The sequence below is a fragment of the Canis lupus genome, chromosome X (genome assembly GCF_048164855.1).
Source record: "Canis lupus baileyi chromosome X, mCanLup2.hap1, whole genome shotgun sequence".
Classification (NCBI taxonomy): domain Eukaryota; kingdom Metazoa; phylum Chordata; class Mammalia; order Carnivora; family Canidae; genus Canis; species Canis lupus.
Genome location: NC_132876.1, coordinates 42,020,013 through 42,036,364, shown reverse-complemented (window position 1 = coordinate 42,036,364; position 16,352 = coordinate 42,020,013). Strand labels below are relative to the sequence as shown.

Here is a 16,352-nt window from a genome sequence, read left to right as displayed (position 1 = left end):
ATATACTTGGTCATGGTGAATAATTTTCTTAATGTATTGTTGGATCCTATTGGCTAGTATCTTGTTCAGAATTTTTGCATCCATGTTCATCAGGGATATTGGTCCGGAATTCTCCTTTTTGGTGGGGTCTTTGTCTGGTTTTGGAATTAAGGTGATGCTGGCCTCATAGAATGAAGTTGGAAGTACTCCATCTCTTTCTATCTTTCCAAACAGCTTTAGGAGAATAGGTATGGTTTCTTCTTTAAACGTTTGATAGAAAAAAAAAAAAAATAAAAAAATAAAAAAAAAAAATAAACGTTTGATAGAATTCCCCAGGGAAGCCATCTGGCCCTGGACTTTTGTGTCTTGGGAGGTTTTTGATGACTACTTCAATTTCCTCCCAGGTTATTGGCCTGTTCAGGTTTTCTATTTCGTCCTGTTCCAGTTTTGGTAGTTTGTGGCTTTCCAGGAATGCGTCCATTTCTCCTAGATTGCCTAATTTATTGGCATATAGCTGTTCATAATATGTTTTTAAAATCGTTTGTATTTCCTTGGTGTTGGTAGTGATCTCTCCTTTCTCATTCATGATTTTATTAATTGGAGTCTTCTCTCTCTTCTTTTTAATAAGGCCGGCTAATGGTTTATCTATCTTATTAATTCTTTCAAAGAACCAACTCCTGGTTTTGTTGATCTGTTCCACAGTTCTGGTCTCAATTTCGTTTATTTCTGCTCAAATCTTAATTAACTCTCTTCTTCTGTTGGGTGTAGGATCTATTTGCTGTTTTTTCTCTAGCTGCTTTATGTGTAAGGTTAGCTTTTGTATTTGAGTTCTTTCCAGTTTTTGAATGGATGCTTGTATTGCGATGTATTTCCCCCTTAGGACTGCTTTTGCTGCATCACAAAGATTTCGAACAGTTGTATCTTTATTCTCATTAGTTTCCATGAATCTTTTTAATTCTTCCTTAATTTCGTGGTGGACCCTTTCATCTTTTAGCATGATGGTCCTTAACCTCCACGTGTTTGAGGTCCTTCCAAACTTCTTCTTGTGATTTAGTTCTAATTTCAAGGCATTATGGTCTGAGAATATGCAGGGGATGATCCCAATCTTTTGATATCGGTTCAGACCGGATTTGTGACCCAGTATGTGGTCTGTTCTGGAGAAAGTTCCATGTGCACTTGAGAAGAATGTGTATTCAGTTGAGTTTGGATGTAAAGTTCTGTAAATGTCTGTGAAATCCACGTGGTCCTGTGTATCGTTTAAAGCTCTCGTTTCTTTGGAGATGTTGTGCATAAAAGACTTATCTAGAATAGAAAGAGCTAGATTGAAGTCACCAAGTATAAGTGTATTATTATCTAAGTATTTCTTCACTTTGGTTATTAATTGATTTAAATATTTGGCAGCTCCCACATTCGGGGCATATATATTGAGGATTGTTTAGTCCTCTTGTTGGATAGATCCTTTAAGTATGAGATAGTGTCCTTCTTCATCTCTCACTACAGTCTTCGGGGTAAATGTTAGTTTATCTGATATAAGGATTGCTACTCCTGCTTTCTTTTGAGGACCATTTGAATGGTAAATGGTTCTCCAACCTTTTATTTTCAGGCTGTAGGTGTCCTTCTGTCTAAAATGAGTCTCTAGTAGACAGCAAATAGATGGGTCCTGCTTTTTTTATCCAGTCTGACACCCTGTGCCTTTTGATGGGGTCATTAAGCCCATTCACGTTCAGAGTTACTATTGAAAGATATGAATTTAGTGTCATCATGATATCTATTCAGTCCTTGTTTTTGTGGATTGTTCCACTGGATTTCTTCTTAAAGGGGAATTTTAAGAGTCCCGCTTAAAATTTCTTGCACAGCTGGTATGGAGGTCACATATTCTTTCAGTTTCTGCCTGTCTTGGAACCTCTTTTTCTCTCCTTCCATTTTGAATGAGAGCCTTGCTGGATAAAGTATTCTTGGTTGCATGTTGTTCTCATTTAGGAGTCTGAATATATCCTGCCAGCCCTTTCTGGCCTGTCAGGTCTCTGTGGAGAGGTCTGCTGTTACCCTAATACTCCTCCCCATAAAAGTCAGGGATTTCTTGTCTCTTGCTGCTTTAAGGATCTTCTCTTTATCTTTGGAATTTGCAAGCTTCACTATTAAATGTCGAGGTGTTGGATGGTTTTTATTGATTTTAGGGGGGTGTCTCTATTTCCTGGATCTGAATGCCTGTTTCCCTTCCCAGATTAGGAAAGTTTTCAGCTATGATTTGTTCAAATACATATTCTGGCCCTCTATCCCTCTTGGCGCCCTCGGGAACCCCTATTAAATGTAGGTTTTTCTTCCTCAGGCCGTCGTTTATTTCCCGTAATCTATCTTCATGGTCTTTTAATTGTTTGTCTCTTTTTCCCTGTTTCCCTCTTTGCCATCCACTTGTCTTCTATGTCACTCACTCGTCTTCCACCTCGTTAACCCTCGTCATTAGGACTTCTAGTTTGGATTGCATCTCATTCAATTGATTTTTAATTTCTGCCTGATTGGATCTAAATCCTGCAGTCATGAAGTCTCTTGAGTCCTTTATGCTTTTTTCTAGAGCCACCAGTAGCTGTATAATAGTGCTTCTGAATTGGCTTTCTGACATTGAATTGTAATCCAGATTTTGTAACTCTGTGGGAGTGAGGACTGTTTCTGATTCTTTCTTTTGAGGTGAGGTTTTCCTTCTAGTCATTTTGCTCAGTGCAGGGTGGCCAAAAACAAGTTTTATTGGAAAAAGGAGCAAAGGAGAGGAGAGAAAGAAGGAAGGAAAAGAGAAAAAGAAAAAAGGAAGAAAAAAAGAAAAAAGAAAAAGAGAAAGAAAGGAAAAAAGGGGTGGGGGAAGGAAACAAATCAAAAAGCAAAAAAAAAAAAAACACGGGGGAGTATCTTCTGTGTCTGCATACTTTTAAGTCCTTTGACTTCCCCTGGAAGTTGTCCGTCTAGCTGGTCTTCTGGGGGAGGGGCCTGTTCTGCTGATTTTCAGGTGTTAGCACTTGGGGGAGCTCCTCTGCCCCCTGCCTGGTGCAGGGCTCAGTGGGAGTTGTTTACCCGGTGAGGCCCTAGGAGGAACAACCACAGTGCCCGGGCCAGCTCTGGAGCCCTGGATTCAGCTCCCACAGTAACTTAGGAGCTCTCAGCCTGCAGGGCCTGGAGGCTCCGGGAGCGGGGCCGCTGATCTGCTCAGCTCGGGGCGGGAGTGTCCTTGCTGTCCTGGGCCCTCCCGGCCTCTGCCTTTCCGGGGGGATGTCGAATCCTGGGCTGTGTCCCGGCGCCCTGTGCTCCCGGCCGGCACTGTTGGATTCGTGCTCCCTGCCGCGCAGTCCCCTCCGCGGAGCCGCCCCCGAGCCCCTCCAAGCTGCTCCCGATGCCGCTCAGCCTCCTCCGCACGGAGCCTCTTCCTCTGCCGGAGCCGCCACCGAGTTGCTCCCGGGACCCGCGCAGCCCCCTCAGCACGGAGCTTCTTCCTCTGCCCGAGCCCCTCCGAGCTGCTCCCGGGTCAATGCGTGTGCGCCTCAGCTCTTAGGGAGCTCGGCGCACTCTCCCTGGGGCGCAGGTGTCTGTTAGTGTCCCAGGGAGCCCGAGGGCATCCCCGCCCTCCTGGGGTCCTGCTCTAACTCCCTGCGGGCGCCTTTCCACCCGGGAAGATTGGTGCAGCTCCTGCTTCTCCGGGGTGGGGCTCTCCTGTCCTGGGGGCACTTGCCTCGGCCTTAGCCCGGCTCCTTGCGGAGCCCCTCCCCCTTGGATGCCTTTTGTTTCTTTATTCCCCCCCCCCCCCCCGTCTTCCTACCTTGAGAGAAGCGCGAACTCTTCTCACTGTAGCGTTCCAGCTGTTCTCTCTTTAAATCTCAGGCCGAATTCGTAGATTTTCAGGATGATTTGAAGGTTATCTAGGTAATTTGTTGGGGACAGGTGATTTGGGGACCCTACTCTTCCGCCGTCTTGCCCCTCCTCTTATTGTGGTCTTGATTTCTTTTTCCCCGGAGATGAGTGATGTTGAACATTTTTTCATGTGTCTGTTAGCCATTTGTATATCTTCTTTGTTTTTTTTTTAAGCTTTTATTTATTTATTTGAAAGAGAGAGCATGAGCAGGGAGGAATAGCACAGATTGAGGCCGACTCCCTGCGGAGCACGGAGCTGGACATGGGACTTGATCCCAGAACCCTGGGAAGCAGATGCTTAACCAACTGAGCCTCCCAGGATCCCTCTATGACTTCTTTGGAGAAATGTCTGTTCATGTTTTCTGACCATTTCTTAACTGGATTATTTATTTTTTGGGTGTTGATTTTGATGAGTTCTTTATAGGTTCTAGATACTAGCCCTTTATATCATTTGCAAATATCGTCTCCCATCTATCAGTTATCTTTTATTTTGTTGATTGTTTCCATCAGTGTACAGAAGCTTTTTATATTGATGAAGTTCCAATAGTTCATTTTTGCTTTTGTTTCCTTTGCCTCTGGAGATGTGTCTAGCAAGATGTTACTGTGGCTGAGGTCAAAGAGGTTGCTGCCTGTATTCTCCTCTAGGATTTTGATGGTTTCCTGTCTCACATTTAGGTCTTTCATCCATTTTGAATTTATTTTTTGTATAGTGTAAGAAAGTGGTCCAGTTTCATTCTTCTGCATATCACTGTCCAGTTTTCCCATCACTGTTTGCTGAAGAGACTGTCCTTTTCCATTGGATATTCTTTCCTGTTTTGTCAAAGATTACTTGGCCATATAGTTTTGGATTTATTTCTGAGTTTTCTGTTTTTTCTCTTGATCTACATGTCTATTTTTGTGCTAGTACCATACTGTTTTGGCTACTATGGCTTTGTAATATAACTTGAAGCCTGAAAAATAATAACTTGAAGTCTGGAATTGTGATGCCTCCAGCTTTGTTTTTCTTTTTCAAGATTACTTTGGCTATTTGGGATCTCGTGTGATGGACAGAAGACTGTTTAAAGCATAACAATGGAACTTCAAAATGCATGAAGCAACAGTGACAGAATTAAAGGGATACATAGACAAATCCACAATCATATTTGATAGACCCTAACACACCTGTCTTAGTCATTGACAGAACAACTAGAAAAAAATCAGTAAAGGCAGAGATGATATGAATTTCATTAACAACTTAGACCTAATTGACATATATGAAGTCCTACATCCAATTACAGAATGTGTTTTTCTTCAAAGGCAGATGGAATTTTCTCCAAGGTAGACCACATGATGTGCCATAAAAGATACCCTATAAATACCCAAAGATTGGAAACATCAGTGTATATTCTTTGACCACATATGAAATCAACAATAATAATATATGTAGAAAATTCCCAACTATTTTGAAATTAGAAAACACTATTCTAAATAACTGATATACCAAAGAAGAAATCACTAAGAAAATTAGAAAATACACTAAATTGCATAATGATTAAACTGCAGTATCCTGAGGATTGTGGGATGGAGGTAGAGCAGGGCTTAGTGGAAAATTGCTTTAAATACCTATGTTAGAAAAGAAGAAAGATTTAAAATCAGTGACCCACATTTTCCATTTAAGAAGCTAGAAAAGGACAAGTAAATCAAATTTAAAATAAAAAAAGAAGGAAATATAAAATATACAATTCCAAGACAGTATAAAACTATATAATAAATATGATAGTATATTAATAGCAAAAGAATAGACATATAGATTAATGGAACAGAAGAGTCCATAAATAGACTCACAGATGTAAAATGAATTGATGTTTTTTTTACAAAAATGCAGAGGCAGTTAGGTGGAGAAAAGGCAGTCTTTCAACAAATAGTACTGGAACAATTATATATGCATACACACAAAAATGGACTTTGACTCATTGCTTGCACTGTACACAAAAATTAACTCATAATAGATTATAGGCTTAAATATAAAACCTAAATCTATAAATATTTTAGAAGAAAACATAGGAGGAATTCCTTATGATCTTGGGTTAGGCAGATATTTCTTAGAATACCAAAATCATAATCTATAAAACAAAGATTGATAAATTATTTTTCATCAGTAATAAGAACTTATTCTTTTCTCTTTTTTTAAGGATTTTATTTTATTTACTCATGAGAGATACAGAGCGAGAGAGAGAGGCAGAGACACAGGCAGAGGGAGAAGCAGGCTCCATGCAGGGACCCCGACGTGGGACTCGATCCCAGGTCTCCAGGATCACGTCCTGGGCTGCAGGCAGCGCTAAACCGCTGTGCCACTGGGGCTGCCCAGAACTTATTCTTTTCTGAAGACCTTATTCAGAGAATGAAAAAATGCAGTCTGGGAAAAAACATTTGCAAATTACATAATCATAAAAAGACTTATATACAGAATATGTAAAGAAATTTCAAAACTCAATAATAAAACAAACATCCCAAAATAAAATTAAACTAGAAACAAAGTGGCAAAATATTTTAAAGCACTTCACAAAATAAGATATGTAGATGGAAAATAAACACATGAAAAGTTACTCAACATCATTAAATAGGGAAATGCATAAAAAACCATAATAAGATACTACCATAAACTTCCTAGAATATCTAAATATTAAAATATATCCATATTAATATAGATGAGGATGTGGATCAACTGGAACTATTATAGATTGCTGATACAAATATAAAATGAAAACCCATATTAATAAATTTGACAGTTTCTTTAAAAGATAAGCATAAACCTATCAGATGATTGTCTTTTCCTAGGCATTTACCTAGGAGAAGTGAAAGCATATGTCTGTACAAAACTAGTACATAAGTTCATGGTAGCTTTATTTGTAATAACCAGAAACAGGAAACAACTCAATTGCTGTTCACAGGTGGATGAATCAACAAAGTGTAATATAATTTATACAGTGGAATACTACTCAGCAATAAGAAGGAAAGAACTATTAACATGTACCATAACATGTCTAAATCTCAAATAATTATGCTGAATGAAAAGTTAGACAAAAGAGTTCATTCTGTATAATTCCATGTATATAAGTTCTAGAAAAATAAAATTAATTTATAATGACAGTAAGTCAGTCATCACCTTGGGGGAGGATGAATAGAAGCATGAGGAAAATATTATATAAAAGGGAACACAGAAAAAATTTTTTAAATTTTTATTTATTTATGATAGTCACAGAGAGAGAGAGGCAGAGACATAGGCAGAGGGAGAAGCAGGCTCCATGCACCGGGAGCCTGATGTGGGATTCGATCCCGGGTCTCCAGGATCGTGCCCTGGGCCAAAGGCAGGCACCAAACCGCTGCGCCACCCAGGGATCCCAAAAAAATTTTTATATTTATAATGTTCACTTCAATATTGTTATTAATTAGATACTTATTCTTTAGAGCTGTTTTAGGCACCCAGCAAAATTGCAAGAAAGATACAGAAATTTTGCATATACCCCTGGCCCCACACATGCATACAGGCATAGCTTCCCTAACTATCAATTCCTCCACCAGAGTGTTACATTTGTTGCAATTGATGAACCTACATTAATACATCATTATCACCCAAAGTTTGTAGTTTAACTTAGAGCTCACTCTTGGTGTTGTACATTCTGTGGATTTGGGCAAATGTATAATGACATGTATCCATCATTATCATTTGAGTATTTTCACTGCCCTAAAACTCTTTTGTGTTCCATCTGTTCATCTACCATTCCCATCCCTGGCAACCAGTGATCTTTTTACTGCCTCCATAATTTTGTCTGTTCTAGAATATCATATAGTTAAAATCATACAGTATGTAGCCTTTCCAGATTGGCTTTTTTCTCTTAGTAATACACGTTTAAAGTTCCTCCATGCCTTTTCATTACTTAATAGTTCATTTCTTTTTAGTGCTGAATGATATTCCATTGTCTGGATGTACCAGTTTCTTTATCTCTTCTTCTACTGAAGGGCATGTTGGTTGCTTCCAAGTTTTAGCAATGATGAATAAATCTGCTATAAGCATCCACATGCTGTTTTGTGTGTGTGGCGATATAAATTTTAAACTCTTTTGGATAAATATCAAGCAACATCGTTGCTGGATCATATGAGTATATTTAGTTTTGCAGGAAACTGCCAAACTGTCTTTCAAAGTGGCTGTATCATTTTGCCTTCCCACCAACAGTGAATGAGGGTTCCTGTTGCTCCATATCTTTGCCCTCATTTGGTGGGTTTTTTGTTTTGGCCATTCTAATGGGTATGTAGCAGTATATAATTGTTATTTAAGTTTACATTTCCCTGATGATGTATTACATGGAACATATTTTCATATGCTTATTTACCATCTGTATATCTTCTTTTTTAATTTAAATTCAATTAATACGTAGTGCATTATTAGTTTCAGAGGTAAACTTCAGTTGTATATAACGCCTAATTGTATATTATGCTCAGTGCTCATTACATCACGTGCCCTCCTTAATGCCCATCACCCTGTATATCTTCTTTGGTGAGTATCTGTTAAAGAAGTCTTGGCCCATTTTTAAATCAGGGTGTTTGTTTTCTTATTATTGAGCTTTAAGAGTTCTTTGTATATTTCAGATACTAGTTCTTTATCAAGATGTTTCCTTTGCAAATATTTTCTCCCTGTCTGTGGCTTGTCTTCTCATTCTCATTAATGCTGTCTTTTACAGAGTAGAAGTCATTAATAAAGTCCAGCTTATTAGTTATTTTTTTCAAGGATTGTGCCTTTGCTGTATCTGAAAAATTATCACCATACCCAAAGTCATCTAGATTTTCTCCTATACTGTCTTCTAGGAGTTTTATAGTTTTGTATTTAGGTGTATGATCCATTTTGAGTTGATTTTTATGAAGAGTGTGAGGTTTCTGTCTATATTCTTTTTTTGCATATGGATGTCTACTTGTTGGAGCGACATTTGTTGAAAAAAAAAGGAGATTCTTGTGAGTGGTGGCTATGTTCATTATTTTGGTTGTTACAGATGTAAAAAAATTCAAATCGTATGCTTTAAATATGTGCAATTTATTGTATATTAATTGTACCTCAATAAAACTGCTTCTAAAAAGTAAGTTTAACACACAAATAATAAAATATGTCAATTCTGCCAAAGAAATGTGTCCAAGTGCACATTGCCAAAAACAAAACTTGCTAGACTCCTGATGACAAGAAATTAACCATCTGACAACAAAAATTCATGTCACATAGATAGTAACTGCTTATCATGGTGAACATGTATAGAATTGTCAATTCACTATGTTGTACATCTGAAACTAGTATAACATTGTATGTCAACTATACTTCAGTAAAAATTATAAAGTAAAATAAAATCAATGTCACACTCAAACATTACCTAAACAAGGTGTTCCTACCAGTGGCATCAACATTTTCTGGGAGCTTATTAGAAATGCAGGTTCTGAGGCTCCTAGCAGACCTACTCAATCTAACTCTAACCAGGTAATCTGTGTTTTAACAAGTTGTCCAAGCAGTTTTGATGGAAGCTAAGGTTTGAGATCATCTGACCTACATTATCTCCATTTGGCAGTTGTCAAAGATCCATATTCTTGTTCTCCTAACTATATTACATCAAATATATCTTTGTACTATATAATTACAAAAACAACATAGAAATTATTCAAAAAGAAGACAAAATTGCCCATAATTGCATTTTTTCAGTTCATTATTTTCATTAGTCCATTATGGTATTGTCTTGCCCAAATGTTTATATAATTTTTACATTTTTGCGATACTATAATCCCAAAATAATTTTAATCTCAATGGTCATTATAGCAGTTTGTACCACTTTTAATTTTTTTCTGACTGCAGAAATCCAGTGTTTGGTGCCTGGGTGGCTCAGTTAGTTAAGCATCTGCCTTCAGCTCAGGTCATGATCCCAGGGTCCTGGGATCGAGCCACACATCGGGCTCCCTGCTCAGGGGGGAATCTACTACTCCCTCTGCCTCTACTTGTGCTCCACTTTGCTCACTCTTTTTCTCAAATAAATAAAATCTTAAAAAAAAGAAATCCAGTGTTTTTCCTGTTAATTTTGTATCTTTCTTAAGAAACTATTCTTAAAATCTTTTTTCAATCCCATAATCATGTAATTTTCTTACTGTGATTATAAAGTGCCCTTCATGTAAAATTGTAACATTATTATGGGTACCTTTGGCTCATAATGTAGATTTTCCTTCTAAGTAAGTCAGTCTGTTATTCTTTTTAATACTAGCTTGTGGTATATAAGAGACCTTTTTTTTTCTTTTTTTAAAAAAATATTTATTTATTTATGATAGTCACACAGAGAGAGAGGGAGAGAGAGAGAGAGAGGCAGAGACATAGGCAGAGGCAGAGACATAGGCAGAGGGAGAAGCAGGCTCCATGCACCGGGAGCCCGACGTGGGATTCGATCTCGGGTCTCCAGGATCGCGCCCCGGGCCAAAGGGAGGTGCTAAACCGCTGCGCCACCCAGGGATCCCTAAGAGACCTTTTTAAAGATTTTATTTATTTATTCATGAGACACACACACACACACACACACACAGAGAGAGAGAGAGAGAGGCAGAGACACAGGCAGAGGGAGAAGCAGGCTCCATGCAGGGAGCCCGACGTGGGACTCGACCCTGTCAGGCCCCAGGCCGAAGGCAGCACCAAACCGCTGGGCCACGAGGGCTGCCCAAGAAACCTTTATCATAAAAAGTTATCCTTTGTATAATTTCTCCTAACCCTAACTTATATTTTTTCTGTATTTGGGGCAAAAATATATGCCATAAGTGTTATATAATCCATTAAGGAAGTTCATTCATTGAATGGATATTTTGTATTTGTTTTACTGGGTACTAAGAATGAAATGATGGAGATAGCATGATTGACTAGATGAAAGAGTAATGGAAAGAGTAGAGGCAAGATTATTTCAAATTTCTGGTCTAGGTTGTGCTATTTCCTGAAATAGGGAAGATGGTATAAAGGTAGTGAACTCAGCGTTTCTTATGTTAAATTCGCCTTAGGAAAATTACACAATTCGTCTGTGTCCCAACTCTTCATCTGTAGAATGGAAATAATAGTAATATTTACCTTATATTGTCATTGGGAGAATTAAATAAATAAAACATGGAAATAGTTTAGAATAGCTCAATACAGGGGATCCCTGCAGATGAGTTTTAAGGAGTGGATGATTGCCTTGCCACCAGTAGCAAACAGTAGGCAAACAACAAATGTCAACCTTCATACCATCTGCGGGAATTAGGTAGAAGACTCCCTCACCCTACCTCATGGCAGGTTTCTATAGTTTCTACTGCAGGAAACTTTCTACCCTTTAAAGGCTGGGGATTGTGCTTGCAATTATTTTGCTACTGTCCAGTAGGTACCCTTCTCTCTTCCTTGGTATAATGTCAGTCAGTCAGCTAGATAGGCCCACAACATTATTTGACTATATTATGAGGAGATTTAAGGATATATAATTTATAGGTCTACGGTTATATTAATAAAAACACATTAAGCTTTCTAGCACTCTCTACTTGGAATTTCTGGTTTATTCCTCTCTTATCTATTGCCCAAACAGCAATTTTGCTTCTGAGAAAATATAGCTCTCTTCAAACATTATACTCAAGTTTTGGCAGAGAAACGCTTTAAATACCAGTGGAGATCCCAGAATGTAGCTCTGTTTTCCACTTACGGAAATCTACTTGAAATAGATTTTTTTTTTTCCTTTTAGCTTCCTTTCTGACTTGTGCTTGCAATCAGATTTCTACTACCAACTCTGCCAGAAGTGAGCTGTGTAGTAATATGAGACAATCCAGATCTAGAAATTTTGAACTTTTTATTTTTCCGCTCTTGCTCTATTCCCTTCAAAGTAATTGATGACATTAATACTAAGTTATCATAATTATATGACTAATTAAAACAACAAAGAAATATTTATAACAAATAGGAAGCATGTTAATATATCAATAATAATTGTTGCCAAGACTATGGGAATGTTTCAACCTACTATTAATTATCTAACATTTGCTTCATTTGCTTTGAAGTAATGAGTGGAAACTGACCATAAGTAGTCTTTTCAAAGTACTTATAGTTGTTATGACTTAACACAACAAGGAATTATTTAATACAAAATTATCTAAATTGTCTAGACTAAACTTAGTACCACACACTCATCCCCCCCCACACACACACACACACTGGGGGTATAATAAAAGCCTACCTTAACCTCTAGGGATATGCACTTCCAATGGCCCATTAGTTAGTTGCTTTATAGATATGGATGCTTTCTCTTTTGCAGGTGCTACTTAGGCTGTCACTGTGGTTAGGATCTAGTGAAAGCAAGCATTCCTACAATGAGGTCCAGAGCCTCTGGCCAGAGACTCAGCCCTCAAGCCTTAGAAAAATCGAAGAATTTCTTACAACCCTGCAATTGGGAGCACATGCCATGGAGCTGTGAGCCCTCAGGGTTCTTAAACTTAATAGTGGTGAATTTGCTTTCTGTGATTGTATCTCCTAGGGGTGTTGGGGTTCACACTCTTTCTATAATTGGCTATGTGCAAGTTAACTAAGCCTAACATGTTATATAATGATATATTAGTATAGATGGCAGGTCTACTACTCCCATATATCTGTCTGTACAGATGTGCACATCAGGCAACCTTATTGCATAGATGCTGATAAAATTTGGTGAAACCTTACTGGTAGGTTGGCAGTCCTCCTGTGCTAGTGTTGATAAGTGCTGTGGTCAGAACTAGGACTTGAGTGACATTATAGTTCAATTAGTAATTATGAATAGAGGAATTACTGGTAGTTTTTTTCTTTGTATGTTTTTTAGTCTTCTACAATAACCATGTATTCCTTTTTGTAGTATTTTTACAATCAGAAGAAATATAAAATTTTTTGATGTTCTAGAGCCCTTTTCTGACTAATTTATCTGCAGTCAGCTAATGAATTTCCATTCTGGATAATCCCGCAACTTCCTATTCTGCAACAAATCTGAAAACTTCTCAGATGGTTTTCTTTTACACTTCATCCCTGCACCAAACTTACTTAATGTAACCCTTACAGACCTGGTTTCCTGGACTTATTGCCATCTTCCTTGTTAAACTCTTGATGTCAATATGTTTAAAACCTCACTCTATCTCTGATATGCCTTTTACTTTTACAAGAAAGCAAGAAACTATATTACTGTATATGGTATAAATTCAGAATGTTTTGCAGTTTTCCCACTTAGATCATGTAGGTTTTCTCATGTTAGCAGATACTATGAATTTAGTATCATTAAATTAATGCTCTTTAGATAGGCTTTTGGTCTTTTTGAATCTCAACCATGTCCGTGCTTGAAAATTCACAAATAACTTCATCAAAAATGACATTAACTCTTGTTCAATTGCAGGGGGAGAGAGGATTTCCGGGTTTGGAAGGCCATCCAGGTTTGCCTGGATTTCCAGGTCCAGAAGGGCCTCCAGGGCCTCGGGGACAAAAGGTATGTTCCAGGTTGTCAGCCAGTAATACTAGAAGCATTAGGCCATGCTAAATGTGGGACTAGGTGTCAAATCAACTAAGAGGTTACTGAGTTATAGCCAGAAATTAATATAGAAAAAAAACAATAGAATAGCTAAGAGTCTGTATTTTATTGTTGGCTAAAAAAAACCTGAATATTGCTGCCATATTCAGATGTTTTTGGAAGATGCTGTTAGTTGGATATGGTTATTGGGATCCTTAACAAAAATTAAGTTTTGTGAGGAGCTCAGCTGAGCTGGAGAGAGCTAAACTGCCAGGTGTCAGAGTAGCTGATTAAGAGAACAAGCCAAAATGAAAGAATGGTCAAGCCATTTACTGTGGCAGTATAATAAGCAAAATGTTTAACCAGAAAAAGCACCAACTTCCCCACTGTTCCATTTTCCCTATGGAACAGTACCAGTGAGGACCTTGCCTTGGTTGGCCAGCAAGAAGGTAAGGGCTGTGCTGTTATCCAACAGTATTTGGGCCAAGGAATTTGAGGCTAGTCTCTTCAGCTTCCAAAACTGAAGTAGTGTCATTAATGAGTTAAGTAAAAGTCAAAGACATATTGCAAACAACTTTTTGGAATTGGATGACCCTGAGTGAGAAAAGTTGGCTGGAGCATGCACATGAGTAGAATCAGTAATACCACATGACAGTTTGCCTCAGTAACTAGAGTACCTGGTTTTTTTTTTGTTTTGTTTTTTGTTTTTAAAGATTTTATTTATTTATTCATGAGAGACACAGAGAGAGGCAGAGACATAGGCAGAGGGAGAAGCAGGCTCCATGCAGGGAGCCCGATGTGGGACTCGATCCCAGAACTCCAGGATCACTCCCCGAGCGGAAAGCAGATGCTTAACTGCTGAGCCACCCACACGTCCCATGGTTTTGGAATTCTTACTCTGTTTAGCTTGATGTGCTCAATAGGAAGGGCTATCTTGAATATTTGACAGTCTCTTATCAATGCCCCATATGTATATGTTACATTGGTAAGAATGTTGAAGGCCTGGCTTATAGAAAATAAATAATAACCCTAGGGAGACACACACACAGTGCTGGTAGTATAAAAGCTAGTGATTACCATGGGGTCAACTAGCCAGGAGTCCCTTCTGGTGGGTAGAGTACTTGAGTAGAATTGGAAAGTTTGTGTAAGGTGTGCACTGGTATTGGAGGCAGGAGGCCAGCACTATTGAGGTCAAAATAGGCCCAGTGGCAGATCCCATTTCCCTTTTGCCAGATGCTTCTCTTAATCCCATCTCAGACAGGAGCAGTTTGACCTGTGAGGAGGCATTTTCTTTCTGTAGTGTCAGAGTCCAACAGTGGGAACACATCAGGCCCAGTGTAATAAAGTTGAGGTATCTGAAGTACTAAAAAGTTCTGTGTTTAGAGAAATGTCCATTCGTTGTATTCAGTGGTATAGCAGTCAGGTATTTATCTATGGGATTGGATGGTGGATGACATATTGAGCAGTTTGTCAAATTCAGAGTGGTGGCAATTTGCTGGGACAGGTCTATCAGTGAATTGGGTGAGGTAGCAGTCACATAGGCTGTTCTCTGGGAGAGAAAGATGAGATGATAGATCCATACAGCCTTTCTTTTCTATACCCAGGTTCATAGATCCAAAGGTGCTGTGGTCCTATCAGTTGGGAAGACTTTTCCCCATTGACTGCAGTGCACACAGTCTCTCCTAGACTATAAACAAGAACAACATCTTAGGTGTATGTTAAGATAGGGAATGGGAGTAGATAATAGTGAATGTGAAGATTCAGAGAACTTTCTTGGTTTTCTAAAAATATTTCTTTTGATTGGTTGCCCTTTGCCATCTGTATTAGGTAGACTGATGAGCTGATAATGAAAGGGCCAGTTCTGTTCATTTGCCTAGAAAGAAAAAAGTAGTTTAAAACCTTTTTTTTCCCTAATTTTATTTCATGTAATAGTGGTACATTATGCCATTAGATTATTAAGGAGATCAAATGGATACTCATCAGGTAGTTTTTCCAATAAAGGAGGAAATTAATTTAAATACATAAGTACTTTTAAACACTTAACTATATCAGAGCATAGATTGTGGGGGGTGTGCTTGGGCATGATCTCTGAGGAGGTGACAGTACATCATGGTAGTTTTGTTAGATTCAGGGGCAGAAGGGACCTGTGCTAAATTTCCTGAGCAGAACTTGTATGCTAAGGAGAAAGCAAGACTCTAAATGACTGCATAGAAGTTAAGTAGATGGGACATTTAACAGAATTTCTTATGTCTAATGAGGTGTAAAATAGCAGAATGTTTCTTGTGCACCCAGGAGTGGCACAGAGTAGCAGAGAGATCTGAAAGAGTCAATATTTGTGACTCTTTGTGTGTGATGGAATTGAGCACTAAGTCAGCAGTAATCCATGTAAACTACTGGTGCGGGACATCTCAGTTAATTCTAGTGTGGACGGGACTATCCCACCCCTCAACAACTTGGAATTCTTAAGCTCTCCGTAATTTAGACACAGTCTTATGAAAATGAGATGGGGACTCCTGTTGACTGAAATTAAATTTCAGTCATGTTAGTGAAGTAGGTATTTTGAAACAGAAATTAAGCTGAACCATAGGAAAGTAAAGTTACATTTCTTGCACCTGAGTTTACCCAGGATTGGGACCAACTTTCTTGTGCACCATGCTTGCTGAGGGGTAGCACTTTTAATAAAGCTTTGTGACAGATTATTTGTTTTAAGATTTTATTTATTCCTGATAGACACAGAAAGAGAGAGGCAGACATAGGCGTAGGGAGAAGTGGGCTCCATGCAAGGAGCCCAATGTGGGACTCGATACCAGAACTCCAGGATCATGCCCTGAGCCGAAGGCAGATGCTCAACTGCTGAGCCACCCAGATACCCCAGATTTGTGGCAGATTTTTAAAAAGTTAAATACATATGAATCTCTTTGAAATGATTTAGCATTAACTAGGACTATTGTACTA

General features: G+C 38.5%; 1 protein-coding gene across 2 annotated transcripts in view; it reads left to right on the top strand.

Annotated features, from left to right (window-relative positions):
* The window catches only part of COL4A5 (collagen type IV alpha 5 chain), a 272,590-nt gene that overhangs the window by 127,657 nt on the left and 128,581 nt on the right, over positions 1-16,352 (top strand). For both annotated transcript variants that reach the window (XM_072816545.1, XM_072816544.1), the window contains exon 3: positions 13,287-13,376. In XM_072816545.1, coding sequence (XP_072672646.1) covers positions 13,287-13,376 — 90 coding nt within the window. The remainder of the gene's footprint in view (positions 1-13,286; positions 13,377-16,352) is intronic.